This window comes from Podarcis muralis, chromosome 10 (assembly GCF_964188315.1).
Source record: "Podarcis muralis chromosome 10, rPodMur119.hap1.1, whole genome shotgun sequence".
Classification (NCBI taxonomy): Eukaryota; Metazoa; Chordata; class Lepidosauria; order Squamata; family Lacertidae; genus Podarcis; species Podarcis muralis.
The window spans coordinates 72,484,870-72,499,080 of NC_135664.1; the positions used below are offsets into that span (position 1 = coordinate 72,484,870).

General features: G+C 49.5%; 1 protein-coding gene across 8 annotated transcripts in view; it reads left to right on the forward strand.

The window, feature by feature from the left end:
* Positions 1–14,211, forward strand: part of FLNC (filamin C) — a 115,383-nt gene that overhangs the window by 95,251 nt on the left and 5,921 nt on the right. For 4 of the 8 annotated variants that reach the window (XM_077935390.1, XM_077935391.1, XM_028747767.2 and 1 more), the window contains 9 exons: positions 157–318; positions 968–1,171; positions 2,187–2,339; positions 3,487–3,609; positions 5,440–5,685; positions 9,080–9,349; positions 10,110–10,247; positions 10,861–10,976; positions 12,806–12,938. In XM_077935390.1, coding sequence (XP_077791516.1) covers positions 157–318; positions 968–1,171; positions 2,187–2,339; positions 3,487–3,609; positions 5,440–5,685; positions 9,080–9,349; positions 10,110–10,247; positions 10,861–10,976; positions 12,806–12,938 — 1,545 coding nt within the window. The remainder of the gene's footprint in view (positions 1–156; positions 319–967; positions 1,172–2,186; positions 2,340–3,486; positions 3,610–5,439; positions 5,686–9,079; positions 9,350–10,109; positions 10,248–10,860; positions 10,977–12,805; positions 12,939–14,211) is intronic. The other 4 variants (XM_077935393.1, XM_077935395.1, XM_077935396.1 and 1 more) reach the window with 1 other exon arrangement.

A 14,211-nucleotide genomic window follows, 5' to 3' on the forward strand; every position in this document is an offset into this window, starting at 1 on the left:
ATACACCTCTGGTTGCGTATCCTTCGGGTTATGCACGCGGCACATTTTTTTGGGTTTTGCCGCGCATGCATGCGCAGAAGCGCTCTATGCACCCCTGTATTTCTTCTGGCGTCCCCGCCTTGCGCTCAGTCTCACTCACAGACTTCTCCTTCCCAGGCGACGACTCCATGCGCACCTCCCAGCTGAACGTGGGAACCTCCACCGACGTCTCTCTGAAGATCACCGAGAGCGACTTGAGCCTGCTCACTGCCAGCATTCGTGCACCGTCCGGCAACGAAGAACCCTGCTTGCTCAAGCGCCTCCCGAACCGGCACATCGGTGAGTTTGCTGACAGTTTTCTCCTTTTTTTTGCAAATTTTGCTCACCGACAGACGGAGGAGACCTGTGAAAACTCGCAAAGGTGTGCTCTCTTGATGCCTTAACTTTCTTTTTTTAAAATAATTTTTATTAAGTTTTCCATTTAACAATCCAATCATATCTAATTATTCCAAATTATACCAATACGTATCATAAAGTCCCAATATTTTGCCAAATTATAAATTTTTGTTGGGGTTTCCCATGCTTCGAGTTCAGTAAGGGTCCAGTCATCTCATATTGCTGCACCCAATTCCTTAAAAATATATATATTATAATTTTTATTAAGTTTTCCATTTTAACAATCCAATCAGATCACATTAAATATTCCAAATTATACAGTTACATAAAGTCCAAATATTTTGCCAAATTATAAATTTTTGTTGGGGCTTCCCATGCTTCAAGTTCAGTGGGGTCCAATCATCTTATGTTTCTACTGCCTTGAGTTTCCAATAGTTCCTCCTGTTGTTATCAATCCTTCTTTCATCTTGCTGCACCCACTTCCTATGGGGCTCGTTTTGTTTGGATAGGGGAGCCCCAGGGTCTGGGGGGCTCTGCTGCTGCTGCTCCTGTTCCCCCTTGCACTGACTCTTCCCTCTCCCCCCCCCCCCAGGCATCTCCTTCACCCCCAAGGAGGTCGGGGAGCACGTGGTCAGCGTGAAGAAGAGCGGCAAGCACGTCACCAACAGCCCCTTCAAGATCATGGTGGGGCAGTCAGAGATCGGAGATGCCAGCAAGGTTAAAGTCTCAGGAAAAGGGCTGGTGGAAGGACGGACCTTCGAGGTGTCCGAATTCATTGTGGACACACGCACCGCAGGTGAGGGGAGAAGGGGGGCATGGAGATGTGCCTGTTTGTCTCGGGATAGGAATCGTGGCAACGTAGACTTGGAAGGAACCCCAAAAGTCATCTAGCTCCCAGAATCTCGACTCGATCACACACGGTTTTAGCTTTTCTGTCTTTCGTAAAACCTTTATTGGCATCACATACAACATCCAAAAGGGACGCGGGTGGCACTGTGGGTTAAACCACAGAGCCTAGGACTTGCCGATCAGAAGGTTGGAGGTTTGAATCCCCACGACGACGGGGTGAGCTCTCGTCGCTTGGTCCCAGCTCCTGCCAACCTAGCAGTTCGAAAGCACGTCAAAGTGCAAGTAGATAAGTAGGTACCGCTCCGGCGGGAAGGTAAACGGCGTTTCCGTGCGCTGCTCTGGTTCGCCAGAAGCGGCTTAGTCCTGCTGGCCACAGGACCCGGAAGCTGCATGCTGGCTCCCTCGGCCAATAAAGCGAGATGAGTGCCGCAACCCCAGAGTTGGTCACGACTGGACCTAATGGTCAGGGGTCCCTTTTCCTTTTTACAACATCGAAAACAAATCAATGGCACAAAACATTTGCTAAATAAAGGAGGCAGAGCAGTCTAACGTCACATCTCTAGGTCTCCAGGGAGATCAGACGTCTGCAGTGAACCTATTATTGAGAGGCTTACACAAGCCTGCAACCAGTTATCTGCTGTGCATTTAAAAGGGGAATGTAACTCTGCTACATAAAGAAACTTGCTAGCGCAAGTTAGGAAGGATATTAATAAACAATATATCCTCTCCTGCTTCCCTGAACATTCCCATAGTTTAAACCAACCGTTCTCAACCTGTGGGCCCCCAGATGTTGTTGGACTACAACTCCCATCATCCCTGACCACTGGTTATGCTGGCTAGGCATGATGGGAGTTGTAGTCCAACATCTGGGGACCCACAGGTTGAGAAACACTGGTTTAAATGATTTGGCTCTCCCAAAGTGAAAGAGATGGGCCTGACGCTGTCTGCCCCCTTCCCTCCAGGTTATGGCGGCCTCGGCCTGTCCATCGAGGGCCCCAGCAAAGTGGACATCAACTGTGAGGACATGGAGGACGGCACCTGCAAAGTCACCTACTGCCCCACGGAGCCCGGGAACTACATCATCAACATCAAGTTTGCCGACAAGCACGTGCCAGGTCTGTGCCTCTCTCTCACTGGCGTGTTCTCTGTGCGTTGCAGACTTCAAGGTTCTAGTCCTCAGCTTCCCGGCCTTCTCTGCTTCTCCGCCCCACCAGCGACACTTGCAAAACGTGACCTGCCCCCCCCCCAGCCTCTCGCAATGGAGGGGAGGCAGCCGCAGGTCACTTGGAAAGAGGGTTAGGCAAATTGCCGGAGGAGGAGATTGCTGTCGATGGCTCCTAGCCACCTCATACCTGTTCCGTGCTTGTAAGAACTCGATTGTCCAGCATGGGAGCGCTGGCCCTTTGGAACTCCCTGCCAATTGGTTTTCCTTTCGGCGCCTGCGGGAAACATTCTAGTTGAGACGCTTAGAGAAAGTTGGCGAGGATTTTAACCTCTTTTGCAGGATTTCTCCTTTTCGTATGCTGTAAACCATGGGTGGGCATGTGTAGAATGTGTCTTTTTATTTAAAACGCATCTCTGGGTTATTTGTGGGGCATAGGAATTAATTCATTTCTCCCCCCAAAATATAGTCCGGCCCCCCACAAGGTCTGAGAGACAGTGGACCGGCCCATTGCTGAAAAGGTTTTCTGACCCCTGTTTTAAAGTGTTGATGTAAGATTTTCTTGCCTTACATTTTGTGTAAACCGCTTTGAGGTTCCCCCGGTCCCCAGAAAAACAAATAAACAAGTGGTATAGAATTTTTGTGAAATTTCACCCCAGAGTCAAAACCCAGCCGCCTTTTGGGCGTACAGTGGTGCCTCGCAAGACGAAATTAATTCGTTCCGCGAGTTTTGTCGTCTTGCGATTTTTTTCGTCTTGAGAAGCACGGTGTCGGGAAAGTTTTGGAAAAGCTTCAAAAATCACCAAAGTCTTAAAAAACCTCAAAAAAGGCTACCACACCGCCTTCTATGAGTTGCTCCTCGAAGTCAAGTCGCAACTGTATTAACGGTGTTAAGAAAAAGGAAACAAACTTGCAAGACGTTTCCGTCTTGCGAAGCAAGCCCATAGGGAAAATCGTCTTGCGAAGCAGCTCAAAAAACAAAAAACCCTTTCGTCTTGCGAGTTTTCCGTCTTGCGAGGCATTCGTCTTGCGAGGTACCACTGTAATTGGGATACCACCGGCATCTCAGGGTAACAGCTATGCTGTCGCTGCCTTTCCAGGAAGCCCTTTCACCGTGAAAATGTCGGGCGAGGGGCGCATGAAAGAGAGCATCACCCGCCGGCGTCAGGCCCCATCCATCGCCACCATCGGCAGCACGTGCGACCTGAACCTCAAAATCCCAGGTAAGGGGGCACATCTTGGGGAGCGGGGGTTAGGGGGCAGCCGAGGGCCCAGGACCTGAACAGGACCACCAGGGGATTTTGTTTCCACCCCCTTCCTCCTTTCTGCTCTGTCACCGGTGTGGTCCAGACTGCAGCTGAAACAACACCTGTTGCACAAATCTGGGATCCCAGAATTTTGAAGAAGAAAACCCTTTTCTTTTCTTTTTACATTTTTATTAATTTTTTAACATATCAGTTCCAACAATCATACAACATATCTTCCCATCTTATATAATATTTTTGACTTCCATCAACACCTCTGATGATTTTCCTTTCTTTATGGCTTATTCTACATTTCTTAATTTCCTGTTACATTTAATTGTTCTTAACTAATAATTCTCATTGCTGTCTTTCTTGCAATATTTCAAATAATCCACTTTACGAAACTTCTTGCAGTCCTGCTAGCGTAATCTGTTCATCACAATTACTGTTCATCACAATTTCATATATTTGCTCCACTCTTCTAAGAATCTCTGATTCCACAGGTTTCGAATCCTTCCTGTTAAATTACCTAATTCTGCATAGTCCAGAAAAAAACCCTTTCCTCCCTCTTTTGTAACCCTAGTTGAAACTATGCGTAGTTTCGGCATTTTGCCCCTGGTGACAGAAGAAAGCCCCCCCAGATCTAAGTCGGTAGCAGCACCTGTGGCGCTGAGGACTAGCCACTTGCCTTTTTAGAACCAATGTGCAAAGGCTTTCACACTTAGAGGCAGAGGGGGCTTCTTCTTGTGGGCATGTTCAGGGTGGCAGGAGAGGATATATTGTTTATTCATATCCTTCCTAACTTGCGCTAGCAAGTTTCTTTATGTAGCAGAGTTACATCCCCCTTTTTACATGCACAGCAGAGAGCTGGTTGCAGGCTCGTGTGAGCCTCTCACTATTATACAATTCAATCTGTCTCAGACTGAATTGTACGTTCCTGGTAAATTCCCTTGAATCCCTCTTAAAAGAATAAAGACGCCACAATCTTATTCAAAGTCAATAAAAGAAGTTTACTCACATCAGTTCACAGTTGGATCCCTGGCAGACTTGGTTACAAATATGTACATGTGGATCTACCCCATATGGGGGAATAATCCCAGTGCTTCTGCTAGCTGAGAGGTAGCAGAGCAGTCCTAGCTAGAAGCTGGTTAAATGAAGAACAAAGTCAAAAAGAGGAAGGTGTGCTGCGTGACTCGTCCTTTTGTTACCTGGACAGGTAAGGTCACGCCCACCTTCTGTCACATACCAAAGGAAGGATGCTCCAGCCAGGAGGAACAGGAAGTTTCGACTGGCTGGACCAAACATCCCCTCGCATGTCTTCTCTAACATTACAAGGAATGTTGTACTTGACTGCCTCTCCTGGATCACATCCCACATTACTGGTGCAAGGCATAGCTGTCAACTTTTCCCTTTTCTTGCGAGGAATCCTATTCGGAATAAGGGAATTTCCCTTTAAAAAAGGGAAACGTTGACAGCTATGGTGCAAGGATCCCCTTTCTTTTTTTTATCAATTTTTAAAATTGATTTTCCACATTTATAACAAATATAACATATAAAAGACACCAAATGAAACACATTACGATACTGAAAGAAATATAAAAATACTTATTACTTCTAAAATCCAAATTGTTGTCTGACTTCCTCTAATCCCAGGCCTGTTTGATACTTCCAAGTACTTTCTAATTGTCTTATATTACAATAATTAGCTAGATCATCTTTAAAATTTCTTCGTGGGACCCTCTTTCTAACCCTCCTGTCTCCCCCTCTGTCTTGCCCCCGCTTCTCCTTCCTCCGCCGCCTCCCGCGCAGGGAACTGGTTCCAGATGGTCTCGGCCCAGGAGCGGCTGACGCGCACCTTCACGCGTAGCAGCCACACCTACACGCGCACCGAGCGGACGGAAATCAGCAAGACGCGCGGCGGCGAGACCAAGCGAGAGGTGCGGGTGGAGGAGTCCACCCAAGTGGGCGGGGACCCCTTCCACAACGTCTTCGGAGACTTTCTGGGGCGCGAGAGCCTTGGCTCTTTTGGAAGCATCGCCCGGACGGCCCAGGAGGGTGCGTGGGCGCAGTGTGCCGTGCTGTGGGGTTGCATGGGCCTCTCGTGTGCGCCTGTGTGCGGCGTTTTTTTGCACGGAGTCGGGCAGAGGTGCGTCTGCGAGCGGGCAGACGTTTAGGAGGTTCGCCCTACACTTAATTGCATGTGCACCCCACCTTTGGGATGGAGGAGCTCAAGATGGGGGCTATGCATGGTTCCCCCCCCCCACTAGGCCTAGGACCCACGTACCTACGGGACCGCCTCTCCTGGTATGCCCCGCAAAGGACCTTAAGGTCCACAAATGACAACACTCTGGAGGTCCCAGGTCGCAAAGTGGTTATATTGGTCTCAACTAGGGCCAGGGCCTTTTCAGTGCTGGCCCCGACTTGGTGGAACGCTCTGTCCCAAGAGACCAGGGCCCTGCAGGACTTGACATCTTTCTGCAGGGCCTGCAAGACAGAGCTGTTCCGCCTGGCCTTTGGTTTGGACTCGGTCTGACCCTTCTGTCTACCTCCCCTTATGGTTTTGATTTATCGGCTACTTTAAAATGAGGCTGCATTTTAAATTGCATTTTAACTTGTACAGTGGTACCTTGGGTTACATACGCTTCAGGTTATATATGCTTCAGGTTACAGACTCCGCTAACCCAGAAATAGTACCTCGGGTTAAGAACTTTGCTTCAGGATGAGAACAGAAATTGTGCTCCGGCGGCAGCAGGAGGCCCCATTAGCTAAAGTGGTGCTTCAGGTTAAGAACAGTTTCAGGTTAAGAACAGACCTCCGGAACGAATTAAGTACTTAACCCGAGGTACCACTGTATTTTAAATTGGTTTTTTTCCCTCCCTCTCTTTCCCCCCTATTATGTTTTTACTGTGATTTTATTTTATTGGTGTTAGCCGCCCTGAGCCTCGGGAGGGCGGAGTATAAATAAATTATTATTATTATTATTATTAAATCCCTCAAACAACCCTGAGAGGCAGGCACTGTCCCAATGCCTCACTCTGCGAAGTTCGCGGCTGAGTGGAGGTCTCTGGGTTATAGTCCGACACTATTATTATAGTGAGGGCCTTCTCGGTGGTGACACCCGCCCTGTGGAACGCCCTCCCACCATATGTCAAAGAGAAAAATATCTACTTGACATTTAGAAGACATCTGAAGGCGGCCCTGTTTAGGGAAGCTTTGAATGTTTAATAGATTATTGTATTTTAATATTTTGTTGGAAGCCGCCCAGAGTGGCTGGGGAAACCCAGCCAGATGGGCAGGATATAAATAAATTATTATTATTATTATTATTATTATTATTATTATTATTATTATTATTATTATTAAACACACAAACACCACAGTCCACCAGGAAGGAAGGCCTTCGCCCAGTTAACTCAGACATAAGGTCATGCATCTTGCCGGCAGTTCTGGTTTAGCAAAGACGTTGTGATCATCAACGCAGGTCTTGCAAAGGGGTTTTCCTTTTAGCTGGCCAGCTCAGCTCTCAGGAAGCTTTCTTGAACACCCGACACCGTTTAGATCTTGCAATGAAGCAACTTGAATAAAATATTGGGGGGGGGGGAGCCCAGGTAAGCCCTGCCCCTCATAATCAGTCACAAGCACCATTTGAATGGCAATGGCCATCAACTTTTTTTTGGGGGGGGGGGCTCCATTAGATATTTTATGGAGGGGGGCAAAGCATGGGCATAGCCAGGGTTTTTGTTAGGGGGGCCCCCAGAAAGTTGTTCAGCTTTGGGGGAGATCATGGGTAAAAATGCCCCCCCAAAGAGGATATTATGGGGGGCCAGGCTTCTGAATTTGAGTATTTTTTAATGCTTTTCCATAATTTTTGAGGAGCTGTCCCCCTGTGCCCATGGGGTAAAGGGACTTGGTTCCTAGGGGTCGGCTCCTATGCCATGAAGGCAAAACTGAGGATTTCAACCAGGCGTCTACACCCTGGCGGCTTGGAGAGGCAGCCCTTTCTTAACGTTGCACGAGAATTTTGCTTATTTGCTATTCACTGCTGTGAAGCTCTTGATATCCTCTCCCTGTGTGTTTTTGCCTGTGCCGATTCAGTGCTCCGAACTGATTTTAGAACCGCATTCAGCTCGTTTATGCATGGTCACAGTATATTTGCGCGTTTTGTCCCAGCTCCAACACCTGGTCTCTTGCATGACTCTGAATATTCGCACAAGGAGTCAAGGGAAGGATGCGTCCAGGACCAGAATTTTGCCGAGGCTCCTCTAATTTTAAAGCTTTTGGTGGACGCAGCGTATTCATTTCCAAACTACAATCACCCCCCACCATATTGATTATTTTATTGAGATTATTATAGTAAAGTAAATCAGAAAGAAAAGAAAAAAGAGGAAGAGAATACATAAAAAACATTTTTAGAAGCAAAGGAAAACAGCAATAACAAAACAGCCATATAAGGCTACGAAACTAGCCTTTTAGATGGATAAACTTATTTTCCCGCAAGGATGTGTTAATCCATGTGTCACTATGGTTTCGACAAACGCATTCTAAATATTAAATTTGTCCATGCATAGTCTTCCCCTGAAAGTGAACCGTTGATGGGTTGCCAGAGTTGTTATGTCACTTATCAATTTATCGAAGGAAGCCATATTTCTCCTTCCAGTATTTCAATACCAGTCTTTTTGCAGATGTGAGGACATGGAAAATGAATTTATGTTGACCGATTGCCAGGCCCCGTATATTTGGTATATAGTTAAGAGGATGTTATCTTCTGAAATTATTAGCGCTTTCCCCACCGTGATATTTATATACCCTAATACTTCCTCCATGGACGCGGGTGGCACTGTGGGTTAAACCACAGAGCCTTGGACTTGCCGATCAGAAGGTCGGCGGTTCGAATCCCCGCAACGGGGTAAGCTCCCGTTGCTCGGTCTCTGCTCCTGCCAACCTAGCAGTTCGAAAGCACGTCAAAGTGCAAGTAGGTAAATAGGTACCACTCTGGCGGGAAGGTAAACAGCGTTTCCGTGTGCTGCTCTGGTTCGCCAGAAGCGGCTTAGTCATGCTGGCCACATGACCCAGAAAAACTGTCTACGGACAAACGCCGGCTCCCTCTGCTTATAGAGCGAGATGAGAGCGCAACCCCAGAGTCATCTGTGACTGGACCTAACAGTCAGGGGTCCCTTTACTTTTAATACTTCCCCCAAAAAGTATGCCAGTACCAGACACCTGTTTTAAGGAAGCATTTTCCCTATTGCATCTCCAAACTGCAGTCATGTGGACTAGAAACACGTTCCTTTTGTTATGAGCGATCGGAAACAGGAGCCTCGGGCTGCTCTGATTGGCGAGGCTGCATGCGTGTGAGACTGTTGGGGATTGGCCGGGCCTTTTTGCAGGCTCTCGATTGGCTGGCGGCCTTCTGACAGACTCTCCCCCTGTCTTCCTCCTCGCGGTCCAGGTGAGGCGGGCTTGCAGGCCATGACTGCTCAGGTGACCAGCCCGTCGGGGAAGATGGCGGAGGCGGAGATCATTGAGGGGGACGACAGCGCCTACTCGGTGCGCTTTGTGCCGCAGGAGATGGGCCCCCACACTGTCAACGTCAAGTACCGAGGGCAGCACGTCCCTGGGAGCCCCTTCCAGTTCACCGTGGGGCCTCTGGGGGAAGGAGGCTCCCACAAGGTGCGAGCGGGAGGCACCGGGCTGGAGAGAGGCGTGGCCGGCGTCCCAGGTAAGCACATGACAGCCTCGATGAATGAATCTTTATTTGCATCAGCCACCGGCTGTAGTTGCGTGGCGAGTTTCCGCTCCCCCCAGTGGAAATAAAGACACATGGCACAGCTATTAAGGTTAAATAAGGCCACAACTTTATTGGTTACAGGTGATGAGCGGTATTGGCTTAGGCATTGGTCCTAACCGACTATATCCGGCTTCAGCCCGTCCTCTTGAAGTCCGGGAAGGGTTAACCACCAGTAGGGGGAGTCCTGCTGATGCACATCAACTAGGAACTCCCCTGGGGTCACCGTTAGGGGGCGTGCCTTAGGCCCTCACCTCCATAGGCTCCGGACAGGGCCACGCCCCCCGGGATCCTTTATCGGACTACCCTTCAATATGCGGGGCAGGTGATGGCACTTCCTCCCCTCTTCCATCTACAGAACAATACCAATGCCTAACCACCAATACCCAGAAAGTTGTGGCGATTTGCTACGAGGTAGGCAAAAACCAAGTGGCTGTGGCCAATTTGCCACGTGGAAAAATTCCTACCAGGCCCCTCAACGGCGACCAACCAAGGTCCATAGCAAGGTCAAGGAAGGAAAACCTTATAGGGCGGGAGGGTGGGAAAAACAGGAATCGCAGCGGAAGAATGATAGAATCGAAGATTTGGGAGGTGTTCCTAGGGGTCGTCCAGTCCAACCCGCTGCAATTCAGCAATCCCAATGGAAACATCCCTGGCAGGCGGCCTAAAAGCTCCCTCCTCTTTTTCTCCCCAGCCGAGTTCAGCATCTGGACGCGGGAGGCAGGGGCCGGGGGTCTCTCCATTGCCGTGGAAGGTCCCAGCAAGGCGGAGATTGCCTTTGAGGACCGCAAAGACGGCTCTTGCGGAGTTTCCTACATCGTCCAGGAACCAGGTAGGGTGTTTTGGGCAGGGGCTTTTTCGCTGCCGCAGATCACGCTGCTGGTTGATGCCTCTGGTCTGGGGGGCCCACAAAGAGAAACTGAAGCCCCAGCATAGTCTTATTTCTTCCAGAGGATTCTGTGCCCCCTTTCCTTTCACAGAACCCACAAGTTGGCTTGGATGCCCGCGGGTTCCAGATGAGAAAGGGAGGGGAATTTGCGTCTCTCCACGCCCTGCGTGATTCTGTAAGCTTCTATCCTTTGCGTGGTCCTTCAGAACTCCCTGCCTATTGATGTCAGGCAGGCGCTCTTTTCAGCACCCCCAGAAAACATTCTTGCTTAGGCAAGCCCACGCAGAATGTTTCTGTACCTCTGGTTTTAGCATATTGCCAGTTTCATCTTTCGAATGTTTTAGTAAGCTGTCCTTTCGACCGACAATTCTGCTGTTCCGTTCCATTTGCAAACAAATTGGGTTTTTTTCTCTCTTGCAGCCAAGCGGAGCGTAAGTTTAATGAAGCGAAATGTCTCCTATTTACTCGACTTTTCCCTAAACGATAAAAAAAAAACCTGAACGCTGCAAAGGGGAAGTGCTCCACCTCCGGTCTTAACCCCTCCTCTCTCCGTCAGGTGACTACGAGGTGTCCATCAAATTCAATGATGAGCACATCCCTGACAGCCCCTTCGTGGTTCCCGTGGCCTCGCTCTCGGACGACGCACACCGCCTGACGGTCACCAGCCTCCAGGTACCGGCCTGCCCAGCCTTGCGCAACCTGGTGCCCCCCGCAGGAGGGAGTGTGTATCCCCCCAAGAGGAGTCCTGAAGAGCTTCCGATGGATTTGGGGAACAAAAAGGATGGGGCAGGATGGGACAGATTCAGGGCACATAAAAGGAAGCACTTCTTTAAGCAGCACATACCGTATTTTTCGTTCCATAAGACGCACTTTTCCCTTCCTGAAAAGTAAGGGGAAATGTCTGTGCGTCTTATGGAGCCAATGTGTGGTCCCTGGAGCCGAATTGCCCGGGGGCGAAAAGCAGATTGTGCTTTTTTTTAAGAAAGAGGGAAGGGGGTGTTGAAAGGAAGCCGCTGATCATTTGCCGATCGGGGAGAGAGATAAGGGACGCTAGAGATAAAGGAGGCTGCCTGGGAGGGGGGGAGGTAAAGACAGCCAACTTGCAAGGAGAGGAGACAGGAAGACTAAAGCAATGAGGAGAGAAATTAGAAGAAAAGGAGGAGCAAAAAACTGCTCCAGTTAAGGAAAAGACACTAAGGTGAACAAGAGGGAAGGGGGTGTTGAAAGGAAGCAGCTGATCGGCAAGTGATCGGGAGGGAGATAAGGGAGACTAGCGAAAAAGGAGGCTGCCTGGGAGGGGGGAGGTAAAAGCTCATGGATCCTCAGGATTTTTACATTGGGTCACCCCAAATTCACCATCAGATCACATAGCATGTCTATGGCTACAGCCTGCACCAAAAAAATCACGCATCCACTGTTTCCTGGGGCCGCAATGGCGCAAATCATGGTTACAAAGCATGGATCCACATGGATCCTCGGGATTTTTGCATTGGGCTACCCCAAACTCACCGTCAAATCACATGTCTGTGGCCACAGCATGAATCACAAAAATCATACATCCACTGTTTCGTTCAGAATATTTTTTTTCTTGTTTTCCTCCTCTCAAAACTGGGTGCGTCTTATGGTCAGGTGCATCTTATGGAGCAAAAAGTACAGTAGTTAACCTACGGAACTTTCTCCCCCAAGAAGTAGTGATGACACCAACCTGGATAGCTTTAAAAGGAGATTGTCAGTTGTAGAATCGTAGAGTTAGAAGGGACCCCAGGGGTCATCTAGTCCAACCCCCTGCAATGCAGGAATCTCAGCTAAAGCATCCTTGACAGATGGCCATCCAACGTCTGCTTAAAAACCTCCGAGGAAGGAGAGTCCACAACCTCTTGTGGGAGACAGTTCCACTGTCAAATAGCTCTTGCTGTCAGAAAGTTCTTCCTGATGTTGAGTCGGAATCTCCTTTCTTGTAACTTGAAGCCATGGGTTCGAGTGCTACCCTCCGGGGAGAATCGTTCTGGGGAATACAGTGGTACCTTGGTTCTCAAACTTAATCTGTTCCGGAAGTCCGTTCCAAAACCAAAGCCTTCTGGCAGTTCCCTCCCTGTGAGAAGCCAAGTTACAGGGAACCAGGCAGAGGGCCTTCTCGGTGGTGGCGCCCGCCCTGTGGAATGCCCTCCCACCAGATGTCAACGAGATAAAGAACTACCTGACTTTTAGAAGACATCTGAAGGCAGCCCTGTTTAGGGAAGCTTTTAATATTTGACGAATTATTGTATTTTAATATTTCGCTGGAAGCCGGAAACCCCGCCAGATGGGCAGGGTATAAATAATAATTATTATTATTATTAACAGCCATAATGGCTCTGCTTCCACAGTCAGTAATGTTCCAGATTCCCCAGATTTCATCAGAATTCCAGGGTCGCCTGCCGCCTTCCGATCTCTAGGGCAGCCCCACTCCCCGATCTCCTGCATGTGGGTCTCACCCAGCCCTCCTTTCCGTGTCCCTGCAGGAGACGGGCTTAAAGGTGAACCAGCCGGCTTCCTTCGCAGTGCAGCTGAACGGGGCTCGCGGTGTGATCGACGCCAAAGTCCACACGCCCGCCGGCGTGGTCGAGGAGTGCTACGTCTCAGAACTGGACAGCGGTGAGTTCGGCAGGCAGCGGCGGCGGTGGAGGAGGAACCAGTCCTGTTTCCCCATGCCCAGTGCTTGCGTCTTCGAGTATCATAGGGTTGTAAAGTCGGAAGGGACCCCCAGAGGCCATCTAGTCCAACCCCCGCTAATGCACTGAGCCCCAACACCAGATGGGACTTGCATACCAGAGCCGGGGTAACTCAGCCTTCGCCAGCCAGCTTGGCGCTTCCCGGAAGTTTCGGGCAGTCCCAGCCGGCACAGCCTTGCCTCAAAGCGTGCGCCTCAAAGTGAGATTCGAACTCAAGACAGCTGGGTTTGCAATGCTCTTTCCAAGCCACTGCGTTAGGCAACTGCTGTCAGTGAGGTTTGAAAAGCAGGTGTGAATTTCTCCTCTATATTGCCACATCTGTGGGAAGAATAGAATCACAGAGTTGTACAAGGGGTCCCCCAAAGGTCTTCTACTCCAACCCCCCCTGCAGTGCAGGAATCACAGCTAAATACTGTATTTTTCGCCCTATAGGACGCACTTTCCCCCCTCCAAAAATTAAGGGGAAATGTGTGTGCGTCCTATGGAGCGAATGCAGGCTCCTTGGCTTCAGTGATAGCAACGCGAAGCCTCCGAAGCGCAGAGGGAGCGCTCCCTCCGCGCTCCGGAGGCTCTACGTTGCTTTCACTGAAGCCTGGAGAGCGAGAGGGGTCAGTGCACACCGACCCCTCTCGCTCTCGCTCTCCAGGCTTCAGAGAAAGCAATGTGTAGCCTCCGGAGCGCAGCAGGAACTTGCGCTGCGCTCCGAAGGCTTCGGGTTCCTTTTGCTGAAGCCAGGAGAGCAAGACTCCCCTCCAGAACAGCAAAAAACCAACCTTGCTGCATCTTCCACGGGACAGCCACTCAGATATTTGAAGATCTAGGGGTACAAAATATCCAAAAAAGGTCCCACTTAGGACCAGGAGACTGCAGCGGAAGTGCAATTTCAGGCATGTGTCCCCTTAGCACTGGCAACAGATTCTGGGGCTCAATTCAAGCCCCTGAGAATCCCAGAAGGTTTTTAAAATAGATCCTAGGTCTGCTTTCATTAGCCCTGGCGCCCCACACCTGCACGGGACTACAAATCCCATCATGCATCGCCTGAAACTGTGGTTTGAAAGGCAGGTATAGAAGTTTGGAAGAGCAGTCTGACATTTACAGCATGTTATGCCTTGAAGGAGAACTACCCGAAAACGATTTACAGATGGTATTTAACTCCGAGTAGACTTGCTAAGATGTGAATCAGATATGTGCTGGAG